Source organism: Notamacropus eugenii, chromosome 2, assembly GCF_028372415.1.
Source record: "Notamacropus eugenii isolate mMacEug1 chromosome 2, mMacEug1.pri_v2, whole genome shotgun sequence".
Classification (NCBI taxonomy): domain Eukaryota; kingdom Metazoa; phylum Chordata; class Mammalia; order Diprotodontia; family Macropodidae; genus Notamacropus; species Notamacropus eugenii.
In genome coordinates, this window is record NC_092873.1 from 261,498,724 (window position 1) to 261,511,829 (window position 13,106).

General features: G+C 36.9%; 1 protein-coding gene across 2 annotated transcripts in view; it reads right to left on the minus strand.

Annotated features, from left to right (window-relative positions):
- The window catches only part of RPS6KA2 (ribosomal protein S6 kinase A2), a 434,977-nt gene that overhangs the window by 144,096 nt on the left and 277,775 nt on the right, over positions 1 to 13,106 (minus strand). For both annotated transcript variants that reach the window (XM_072643859.1, XM_072643860.1), the window contains exon 2: positions 5,231 to 5,347. In XM_072643859.1, the coding sequence (XP_072499960.1) occupies positions 5,231 to 5,347 (117 nt within the window). The remainder of the gene's footprint in view (positions 1 to 5,230; positions 5,348 to 13,106) is intronic.

Here is a 13,106-nt window from a genome sequence, read left to right on the forward strand (position 1 = left end):
ACAACTGAATTCAATCAAGAAAGACCTCTAATTGGAGCTTTGAAAGGAGCTAGAGGTTTGGGGTAAGCTAGGTGGCTCAGTGGATAGAGTGCTGGACCTGGAGTCAGGAAGATCTAAGTTCAAATCCAGCCTCAGACACTTACTAGCTGTGTTACCTTGGGCAAGTCATTTAACCTCTATTCACCTTAATCTACTGGAAAAAAAAATGGCAAACTACTCCAGTATCTTTGCCAAGAAAACCCCATGGACAGTATAGTTCACAGGATCATGAAGAGTCAGACATGACTGAATAACAAGAGGAAAAAGAATAAGAGAAAATGGGACAGACTATGCAAGAGTTGGAATGTTCTGTACTGAGAACAGAAAATATGTCAGTTTGGCTGGAGCCTGCGTACATGAAAAGGAGGAATGTATAGGTAGAAACCATATCGTGAAGGGTTTTAAATGCCAACAGACATGTGTTTTGCATTTGATCCTACATTCTTGAGCAGAAGAATTTACTGATCAGACTTGTGCTTTATGAATATTATTTTGACAGTCTTGTGGAGCATGGATTGAAGGTGAGAGAGGCTGTACACAGGGAGACCAATTAAGGGGCTATTGCAAGAGATTAGGCAAGTGGTGACCAGAGCCTAAATTAAGTTGATGGCCATGTGATGGAAGAGAAATGAATAGAAGTTAGTGATGTTGTAGAAGAGAACTCAATTAAGATAACTTGAATTTGGTTTATGGCAAATAATATTTTTTTCTTGATTTAACCATCATGAATAATTTAAGTTTGGGATTTTTAAATGCTGGTTTTCTTAAAATAAGGCACATACTCATTGTGAGTAACAAAAGTACATTCCTATTCTTCAGTTTAGTGTCATCAGTTTGTATGCTACTCTGCCTAACTACAGGCCTCCACTAGAATGTGGAGTTTAGGGTTTAATTAAATATCATTACTATTCTTGCCTTATAGAGTCTGTTAAAAAAAATAACCAAAGATAAATATGTACATATGTCTCTATGTACATATGTACACATAATTTGATACTATATTATAATTGAAATATATATATGTGTATGTGTATGTGTGTGTGTGTGTATGTATAGGTCTGTGCAAGCATATGTGTGTGTATACACAGAAGTAACTTACCAAGCATTTAGAGTCCCTCCATTTCAACCCAGGGGAAAAAAATCAAAGTCCTTGTAACAAAACATACATAGTCAAACAAAACAAATTCTTGCATTAGTCATGTCCAAAAATAGATGTCTCTTTCTGCCTCTTGAATCTAATGTGTTTCTATTAGGTGGTGGGTAGTCTCCTTCATCACTGGTCCCCTGGAATCCTGGTTAGTTATTATGTTGACTGAGGTTTTTAAGTATTTTATAAATCTTCATTTTTTTTTTACAATACTGTAGATATTGCAATTTTAAAAAAGTAATTACCTTTGAGAGTGAAATTACACTTTATGCTATGGAATAGATAGGAGAAGAATGGGAGTTTCCTTTTCTCTCGCTTCATTCTTACTGTCCTAGCTCTCTAAGCAGCAATAGTTTCAAGGGCATTTTTTATTCAATCAAGTGGAAATTATCCTCTCGAGACTTAGTCCTATATTTACTCTGCACAGAAAACATCTCTGCAATCTCTTCTTACGTCAGACACTAAATAGGACTCAACCTTGAGATAAAGGCAACATCTCTAATAGTACCAGGATCATTCAGTGACTGGGCTAATAGAACCAAACCTATCAAAACATTTCATTGTCCTCATCCATGAGATATTCTGTAGATGTCTGGACCACTGAGTGCTGATTGCTCAATCTATAAGATGCTCCGAGCATATTTAATAGGTTGTGTTCATTTTCCTTTCAACCTCTAGGCCAAGGGAGGCATCATTGTAAGGTATGACACAACAGATATTAAAGGGCAAAGTATAAGTGCTTACTCATCCCACCAACTCCATACTGTTTCATTTATTGTTCCCAGAAAAAATCATTTTTCCTCTCTTTTATGACATCATCTGAAAATGGCAGAGTAAGGTGCAATCAGTTTGTGGTATTACCTTACCCATGGTAAGCCCTGTATTCTCTCAGAAAGGGCTGTATGTCTGAAAGGAGGACCATTTTAAAAGACTATTTTCATCTACTCATTTCCATAAATATAGTTCTACATAAATAAATATTCCACACCCCACCAGAAAAAAAGATTTCTCCTCCCCCTCTTTGGCTCTGTTGATGAATTATTCCTGCCACTTCCATTTTGAAGAAAGGACCAGACTAGCCATTTTTCATTCTCCAGGCTTTGCCACCATGCACCCATGAGTGTATTTCTGATCCCCTTTTGATCTCCCTTTTATGTGTTATCCTCCCCCACTAAAATGTAAGCCCCGTGAGGGTAAGGAATGTCTTTCTTTTTGCTTATATTTGTATCTTTGGTGTTTATTTAGCACACAGTATCTGGAATATAGCATTTAACAGATGTTTGTTGTTGTGGGGAAAGAAAAACCCATGCTGCAGAGTAAATGTGCCAGAAAATATAACTATGGTGCTCGAAAGACATTAGACACAATATTAACATAACCTCCATTCTACAATTCAAATACCAGGGGCTAGCTCTGGTTTTGTCACATCAAAGTTCTATGAAGAAAGACACATATTTAAGAACAGCAACTTCACAAAGTCAATAATTGCCTTACTATGCTTGAGATAGCGAACTCTAAGATATGTAGTTTATTTAAGGTCCATATGTCCCAGAAATCCATTTGTTGCCAGCTGTCAGTCTGACAGAAGGCTACAAAGGATATATACCCAGGATATGCACAGAGCAACGACACATGAATAGATCTCTAGGGACATTTTAGATGTTCCATGGCCCCACCTGTCACCATAATTGAAAAGCATTTACTGAGAGTCTACTGAGTATGGACATGGCAGTATTCTAGACACCTGTTGTGGTTTTTTTTCTCAGTTCCTGACAGGAAATAACCTTCACAGCTGCACAGTACACAAGGCTGCCTGAACTTTAGAATGCTATTTCATCAAGAAAGGCCACTTATGTAACTAAAGCCCATGAACACTTGTGGCTACACTGACTCTCCCAAGGAAACTGGTTCATTTTACTACTATGTCTTTCCAATAAGACAAAATCCTGGGAGCAAGTACCAGAGGACAAAAACCCTAGCATCTGTTTATACTAGATCAATACTGAGTGAAGAAGCAAAAGGATTGCTTCTAGACCCTCCATTCAGAGTTTAGTAATTAGAAATAGAAGTAGTCCTACCCTAACTTCAAAGGATTCCTTAGGTTATAATTTCAGGCAAATAATTTCAGTGTCAATCATATCTCAATAACGAGAAATCACAACAGTAATTCTGTTGTATTCTGGAGAATGGCAGGTAACACAGCTGAGGAACACACAGTATTACTGAATTCAGAGTAGGTCAAAATCATATGGTTCCAATATTTAAATCTCACCATCAAATGCCATTTTCTCTCTAGTACTGGTCTCTTTCAGTCTACATTAGAAAAGGCTTTACATTAATTTCATTTTTTAAAATAAATGACTAAAGAATTCCCCCCCCCAAAAAAAACCCACCCCTGTTGGTTTACTTTTTCTTGTCTTTGTAAATGATAAAATGGCTAGAGGTGATGCCAAATCTGTACAAATACCCTCTCCTCTCTCTAGTTATCAACTAGTACTGGTCACTGTACAAATAATCTAGTCACCATAATAAATACTCTTGGTATATAGCTTCAGGACCCTGGCCAACTCACAGGCTTATCCTGGGGATATAGATGGTCATCAAAGTAGACCAAAGAAAATGGTGCAGCTTTTGTTCTACCTAGGTAATGTATTTGGAGAAGTTTTACAGGAGGGGATGAAATCCAGATAGATAGGAAAGGTCTAAAGGCTTCTAGGAGTTCTGATTAATTACAAGCAATTTCTAGGTGAGTTGGGTTGAACCAGTATCCAGACATGGTCAGTTTATACCAAACAGAAATTTCTCATGCTTCCAGGGTACTCAAGACAGTTTATAAGGCTTGTGGGTCACTGCTTATTTTTCCTTTTCTGTTCTTCCAAAGTATAGAAGATGAGAGTGGGAATAAGGGATACAGAATCATGCGAAGGAAGGTAACTACTATGTCAAAGGACCTCAAGTTCATGCGATCTGAGAATTGTTTAAATGAATTGCAGATGTTTAGTTTGAGAAATGAAAACTTTGTGAAATCATGATAACTATCTTTAAGTATTTGAAGAACTATCAGAAAGAAATAAGATTACACATTTTTTGCTTGGCTCTGAAGGCAGATGTAGGAGCAATGAGACCGATGGATCTGGAGTCAAAGGACATAAGTTCTGGTGCTTATCTATGTGATTTAGGACACATTATTTAACCTTCCTGGGCCTCAGTTTTCTCATCTATAAAAAGGATAAAACTGGACTAGACAGTTTCAGATGTTCCTTGAAACTCTAACCTAAACAGGCAAATTTAGGCTTGAGTCAAGTCTAAATTCCTAATGAATTACTTCCTAATAATTAGAGTTATACAAATTTGGAATGGTCTGACTCTGGGAATGATGGATACATTCTTGCTGGCACTCTTCCAGCAAAGGCTGTGTTTTATTTAGGACTCTTTTTAAGGTGTGGGTTGGACAGAAGAGTCACTGATGTTCATTTCAAATAAAAAATAACCTTGACTTACCTCTTTGTTTTTACAACTCAAAAAACCTTGGGAAAAAATTGAAACCTCTGACCAGAAATAGAGAAGAAAAAGAAAAAAAATCATTTGTGTAAAACAGTGGATATCTATTAAAGGTATCATCAGCATAGGCAATGGATGACAGAAATGATGAGGTTTTCAGGAAGAGAAAAAGCAGTTATTTTGTGAATTCCTCTCTGTTTTTCATCAGTTCATCCTGAATTTAAGAATCTCAACAAATCCTGAAATAAAAGTATGCGTTATACGGAATAAGATTGTCTTTCAAAAGTTTCCCTCCCTTTAATATGAGTTAGAAGAACATAATAATATGGAATCCTTTTGGGGGGATTATAAAGATCAATCAAAACAGACCCCTCTTTACATGTGTAGATGTTAGCTTTATATGTATAGACTCCCAATAATATCCATTTAACATGTGTTTACTAATAGTAGCAACAATAAGAACCATACAATATTTCCATTATGTCCTTGTGGAACCTTCTCAGCTTTATAGAAATCTCTATATCTAGGACTTCTTTAACTTACCTTTCCATAGGAACCTTGCCCTAAAACTTTCAGAAGCTCAAATTGGGAAGGGTCTGCCTTTTCAAATCCTTCTTTTACATGATGACTGATGTCAATTTCCTTCACGATACCTTCTTCCTGCAAGAAAGAAGAGGAATATGTATTATAAATAACACAAAGTAATTTTATTATCATTTTTGTGCAACATATTACATTCAAGAGGAAGCAAGGAAAAACAGAATTCTTTCCTTACCAAAGAAATAGGATTTGCTGGTAGGAAAAGATAATGAATCTTAACCTTAAAATTTAGAAGCAAATTATTACTGATATGAATCGATCACCTCAGTTTTTATCAGATACCTTATCTCTTAAATTTCTTATATGCTCCCCCCACCTGTATGTTTTCTCCTCATTATAGCTGCTAACATATTTGAGAACTTTCCTCTGTCATTTTGAAAACTGCCATCATCAATGCTCTACTTGACAGGAAAAACACTTCATGAACTATTCACCTTTCAGACTTTCCTTCCTAAAAATCATTATTTTATTTAAAAAAACATTTATTGAGCCATTTCTACGTGGGCAATACCCACTGCAAGAATAGCAGCACTCTTAAGTGATACCTAAAATGCTTTGAAAAACCAGTCCTCATAATATTTTTATTTACAACATTCATCTTCCTTTTTAAAAGAAAATACTGTACATACACAGATGTGTCTGTGATCTGCCTGTCTGTCTATCTATCTATCTGTCTGCCTGTCTACCTAATGGTCCCTAGATCTAGATGGGGACAGATCCCTTCTTTTTTCATAGTGACAGTGGTACAGTAAGTAGTAGAAAAGGGACAGATGGTACTAAGAAAGCATTCAGTTTTTAAACTGTCTTTAAGCATTAATTTAATTTTTAGTACTCTAAAAAAATCATTTCTGAATAACTAATGAATTTATACACTATTAAAGTTACTAAATCACATCAGTACCAATATTCTTATGAAAAATTAAAACAAAAAAATAAAGAAGTTAGAGCCAAATGGGAGGATGATGGCTCCCAACTTCTGCTCTGAAAGGAGTTGGTATAATTGGTTCCCCTGTGCTCTCAATCACAATAAAGCACAGATTCACGGGCCACTAGGTCATTTCATTTTGTAGTACTCCTGATGAATGCAAGTAAAAAGACTACCAAGGAGATAATTGTAGCTTATGTGGTAACATCTGTCACAGACTGAAGTGAAAAACTATGAAGAATTTGATAATATTCTCCAAATCAAATTAACATAGTTCTTGATATTCTTTGCCTTTAATTTTAGCACAGTGCCTGATACATAGCAAATGCTTAATAAATACTTGTTTCTTTCCTCATTCCTTTAATGTTAAGGTGGGAAGAAAGGAGAATAGCAAAAAAGGGGGGGGTATGTTGGAAAATATCATTTAGGAATAAGAAATGAAGGGGTCCAAAGGTTTGCAGATCAACCATAATAAAGGCATATTATATATCCTATACACCCTAAATGTTTTTCAAGAAGAACATTTTCCAAAATTTCCAAAGAGCAATGGTTAGATCCCAGGTGAGCATAAATAGACTGCAACACATGGTTGTTGTTCAGTCATTTCAATCATGTTCAACTCTTTGTGACCCCATTTGGGGTATTCTTGGCAGAGATACCAGACTGGTTTGCCATTTCCTTCTCCAACTTATTTTATAAATGAGGAAACTGAGGCAAACAGGGTTAAGTGACTTGCCCAGGGTCATATAATAAGTGTTGGAAGTTAGATTTGAACTTGGGCCTCCAGGTCTAGCACTCTATCTACTGTACCACCTAGCTGTCTTTGCAACATATTACCAATAAAAATGTGAACGTAAAACATCAAGGAAACGGATGCTGGAAAAAGAGGTGGCCCAACCATGAAATGAAGGTGAAGGATAATAGGTAACTCAGGTTTTTATTCACAAAATATAAAGAGACCTTGAAGAAGACTTCCTGAATGTTGGGTAGATCCTCTATGGAGAATGTCTGTCAGATCACAGACAATGATTATGCAAAAAAGAGAAAGTATATTTGAGTTGCAAGTCACATTAGTAAGAAAAGAACTATGCACACTGATGCAGGGACTTCAAAGAACTTCAAAGACTTGAGGTGTCAAGTATGTTAGCCAACCTTCAACACTCCCCAGTAAACCTCTTCCAGATTAAAATCTTATTGGGAAATATTTAACAAAATAAATAAAAATAAAACAGAACGTAAATAATATTAATATATAATTTTCTATGTCAATATGTGCCTGCAGGGGACCATACGTATGATTTTAGAGTCTTCATTTCTATTTCAATTTAACACTATGGATCTAGTCTACTCTAGCAAAAATCCTCTGTGGCAGCAGCTGACTTTAATCTACTTCTTGATAATTTTCAAAGTACATTGCTTACATTATCTCATTTGGTGCTTTATACGATATTCCTAACAAGTGGTCAAATCATTTCTACTTTAAGACCTCTAGTGAAAAGTAACCCTCCCCAGAGAAACCATTATAGGTTTGAACAGCTCTCACTATTAGGAAAGATTTTCTTTACATTGAACTGAAATCTACCCCACTTCAATGTCTACTTATTGCTCATTCTCTTTTCTGGGGCCAAGCAAAAAAGTCTAATTTTACTTTAGCTAGAAAATTTTCTCTAAGTATCTGAAGACAACTGTCATGTCTCCTTTTAACCTCCACTTCTTCAAAGTTATGCATCTCTATTTCCCTTAACCAATCCTCCAATGACATTTTTTCTAGTTTTTGCACTATGCTGGTTCACTTCCTCTTAGCATACTCATGTTTGCTATTTGTTTTTTCTAAAATATATTACCCAGAATTTCACATAGTATTCCAGATGTTTTCCTAACAGAGCAGAGTATAGTGGGATCATTACCTCCCTAGTTCTAAATGCTTGTTATTTCAACCAAAGTATATTAACTCTCCCAATTGGGGAATAAGCCAGTCAGAGGTTTTATGTGTATGCTATCTACAATGTGGTCACAAAGGAAACTCAATTAAATCAGTCTCCAGGTTGTTTAGAAGAGGATGCCTGTAGCCTGAGGAACTTTGCTTTCCTAATTGAAAAGCTCATACCATCGCTAAAGACAAAAAAAATCAATATCGAGATGGGATGAATCTCCAATTTAGGAGCTTCTGAGAACTCATTTTTCTTTTCTTCTCATCCTTACTTCTTAACTAAGAAGAAAGCTTCCGCTATTTAAGGCAACAACAACAAAAAAAATAACTCTGCCAAATCACACTATAGACTCATAATGAGATGGTAGCTAACTAAAGTTCCCAGATCTTTTTCACAGTAACTGAAGTGTAGCCATGCCTCTTTCACCCTATAAATCAGCATCCGATTTCTTAAAACCTATGTGTAAGACTTAATAGTTATTCCTATTATTTTCATTTTATTTGATTTCCTACTGAGTGTTTAAAATTTTTTTATAGTGATTGGATAAGAAAAGAGATTCGTGGCGTCATCTAAGGCAAATCCCAAATAACATATAAGTTTTGGTTTGAGGTTATCTCCTATCCTCCTATCTAATAGGATAACTAGAAGTTTGAAGCCCCCCAACAAAGATTCGAAACTAGGTTTTTTCAGTATCAGTGAAATCCCGGGGCTGTTTTGGTGAAGTTTATAACTAATTTGGAGTGAGACCGTGGGGATGGGAGAAGCTAGCTGCCTAAAATTTCTCCTCCTCCTTAACTCACTCGCTCTGCACTGATATTCGTAGGAAAAGTTCCAAAAACAATCTTATGAATAATCTTTCCTCAACAAGCTGTGGCTGACTGTTGTTGAAAAAAAAAAGGTACTTCAAAAAAGGTTAAGAAGTTTTGCTTAAGAAGCATTATGAAGGGTACTTTATTTGTATAAAGTGTTTAAATCTGTAAGCAACTTCTTTTTGTAATAAAATTTGCCAGGCTTTGTGAAAGATAGCTTGCAAAGTCATTCACCAAGTGCACCTAAGTAGCTTGACTGAAATCTGCTGAAAACCCTGCCATCACTCCCACAGACAGATTGTTTGGAGTAACAAGCACAAGTTTCACTTGAGCGAAGCAATGCCTAGAGTACAGCAAAACTTGGTGAGTAAGAGACCTAACCTCTGGTAAAAGCTCAGAAGCGTTACTCTAGGCAAAAGCCCAGGAGAGAGGCTTACTTTGATATCCCTGTAAGTATCAGGGAAATGATACAAATGACAGAAAAACAGAATAATAACCTCCTTCTGGGTCTCCCTGGCTGCCTCTCATTTCCTCTCTCTGCAGTCCATCCTCTGCACAATGGCCAACTTGATGCTCCCAAAGCATAGACCTGATCCATATATGCCGCTATTCCACTTAAGAAACTTTAGTGCATCCCAGTTCTCTCAAGATTAAATTCAAACTCTTCTGTTTGACATTTAGAGCCCTTTAACATCTGGCTTCCACCTACCTTTCCAAACTGACTTTACACTATGCCTCTCCCCACACTACAGTTAATCCTTCAACATCATGTGGGTTAGGGATACAGTGCTCTTGTAATCTGGAAAATTTGTATAAAATTTTTTGGCCCTCCCTTCATACCAGAAAAGTCAGAATTTTTTCTTTTTCCTTTATGAGGTGTTTACCATACACCTTATTGTAAAATTTGGATTAAATATTTGGTGAATTTAAACTTTAAAATAAAAATAGAAATCTATAGTATTAAAAGATAATATATGTTGATATTATAAAACACTATCCATATATTTTATGCATTTCTGAGTTTCTAAACTTTTCTGTGTCATCTGGTGGTCTTCGTGTGTCATCTTTGGCTTCAGCAAAACTCCCCCCAAATTCCCATATAATTTCTTATGCCAACCTATGATATTTCAAAACTGCAATGGGAAAAGTCATCATGTGGAAGGGACCGGACTATCTTATTTGCTCTTCCCCATGAATGCTGCCCTCCCTCCTCACTTTCACTTCTTGGAATCCACAACTCTAACCAAAATTTAGCCCACATACCACTTCCTGAGGTAGACCCTTAGTGATTCCCTCTCTCAGCTCTTGGTTCTCCCCCACCAATCACTTGGTATTTATTTATGTGTGCTGACCTCATTGTTGTATGCCTGTGAAATATGGACAGTCTACCAGTGAGTGCCATGCCAGAAAACTGAATCGCTTCCATTAGAACTTAGGAAGATTCTGAGGATCACCTGGCAGGATAAGGTACCAGACACTGAGGTCTTTGCTCAAACTAAATTGCCAAGCATTCAAACTATGCTTCAGAGAGTGCAACTCCAATGGGCTGGCCATGTTGTTCAAATGCAAAATGTACACTTGCCAAAAAGACTATTTTATGGAGAACTCGCATGGGGCAGGTGATCACATAGTGGTCAGAAGAGGCTATACAAGGACGCTTTCCGGGTCTCTCTCAAGAACTTTGGATTTGACTGTGTGGCATGGGGGACACTGGCACAAGACCACTCAGCATGGCATGCCCACATCAGAAAGGGTGCATAGAGCACACTCTATGAGCAAAGCAAAATTGAAACAGCACAAAGGAAATGTAGGATGCGCAGATTTGGAATATCCACCCCAAATATTCAGGCGGACTATCTGTGCACAATCTATGGTAGAGCATCCCAAGCTCCTATTGGTCTGTTCAGCCACAGTAGGACACACTAAAACTTGACTTTATCATGGTGATGTCATTTGGGTCCTCTTTGAGAACGAAGGACAACTATACCTATTCTTTTGCCTTCCATAGCATATGCAATCCTTGAGCTTAGGGATTAGTTCCTTTTTTTTTCTTTTTTGGTCTATATTCTCCAGTGCCTACAAGTGCTAGCCACATAGTAGTCCCTTAAGAAAGTACTTATTTAGTTGATCATAAGATGTACCAGTAGCTTATAGTAAGGAACAAAATGTAAGTTTCTTTTCAGTTCTAAAAATCACAAGTTACATTTTCCGACCTCAAAGTATATAATAGAACTATAGAGCCATCATAATTATGAAACTTGAGGCTTTTACATTTGGAAAAAGAAATAAATAGATGGGAATTTTTGTTTCATTTTCCTCTTTTTAATGAAAATTATAGGACTTTTAGAAAACAGTCTAAGAAGTAATTCTGAAGACAAATAACAAAGAACAATTCGTATACATCATATATTTTTGCAATAAATATTTTACCATGTTTATGATAGAATTCTCACATTTTAAGGCTTTTTTTCTCCTGAATTTACTTGAACATTTATTTCTTATAGCTAGGGGCTATTTGCACCTGATTGTCAGTCTTAGTTTCCCAATGCGGGGAGGTAATCAGAGATCAGAAGGGTTTTGTGTGTGCTATCTACAAGGTGGCCTATAGAGGAAACTTGATTAAATCAGTCTCCAAGTTGTTTAGAAGCAGAGGATGCTGCCCAGGGAACCTAGCTTTCCTATTGGAAAAATTTATTCCAGTGCTAAAGTTAAAAAAAAATCAGTATCACAATGGGATAAATCTTTAACAAATTATGCTATGTATTTTTTTCTTTCCACTCATCCTCGCTTCTTCAATACTGGAACCGCTGTTATTTAAAAAAAACTGAGCAAAACTATAATGCAAAATGCCTTTTCTCTGCTAATGCAATAATATACTTCAATAGACACATTAAAGTACTCTATTGATGGTATTTCATGTGTATAAATAATTCAGAATCAAAAGTTTCTTCAGCTGAATGGAGAATGGAATTGTTCATAAAATGATAATAATTCAAAATTATTCATATATTGTTGAAAATGTCCTAGTATGATGAATTCGTCATATCTCACATTTATGAGTCTGAGGCAGGTAGAATGGAATTAATTCCTGGTAGCAATATGGGGAGTGGTTTGGGGAGCGGGGGGCTATGGGAGAGAAGAATTGAAGGTTCCTCTTTCCCCTTTAAGGGGAATTCTCCCCACTAAGGTCCCTTCCAATTGGAAAGTTCCACGATCTCATGATTCTGCAACAATTCCAGAACCACCAAGAGAAGTATAAGTTAGCAGGGGAAGCAGCCAGATGGAACGATGAACAGAGTACCCTGGCTGGATCAGGAAAACGCAATTTCAGATACGGCCTCATACACTTGCCAGCTGTGTAATCCTGGGCAAGTCACTTAACCTCAGGTTCCTCAACTGTAAAGGGGAGATAACACTGCCCGAAGCTGTTGTGAGGACCAAAGGAGATAATATTTTTAAAGTGCTTAGTACAGTGCCAAATAATTGCTCATATTTTTATAGTGCTATGGGCCAGGTACTATGCTAAGTGTTTTACAATTATAAGCTCCTTTGATTTCCACACAATCCTGAGAAGTAGGTGCTAGCATTAACCCCATTTTACAGATGAGGCAACTAAAGCAAATAGGGGTTAAGTGATTTGCTCAGGGTCACATAGCCAGCAAGTGTCTGGGGCTGGATTTGAATTCAGGTCTTCCTGACTCCAGGTCTAGCTCTCTATCCACTGTGCCACCTAGCTGCCCCTACATAGTAGTAATTTCCTTCCTTCCTGCCTGCCTGCCTGCCTGCCTTCCTTCCTTCCCCCCCATCCCCCCCTCCAGCTGTGAGATGGGTGCTTTTTGTTTTTCAGAAGGGCTGAAGAGTGTCAGAAAATGATCTTGGCCACACACTATTTTTGTGCTTCTGTTTAAATGTAGGCTGCAACTCTTGACTATTGAAACCTTCACAAATGTTTCACATGCTACTTTAATGCTCCAATAAGCACAAATTTTAGCTTGACTTGACCTTTTTTTTTGGGAAAGACAATGTAAGCATCCATGTTAGTATCCCACTGATAGGGATTTCTACCTTCAAATTGTTAGGTGTATTCAAAGACACTCAAGCTGTGCCCTTACAATTTTTAATTATAGGTTAGGCACAAAGTTTTCATTGCTATT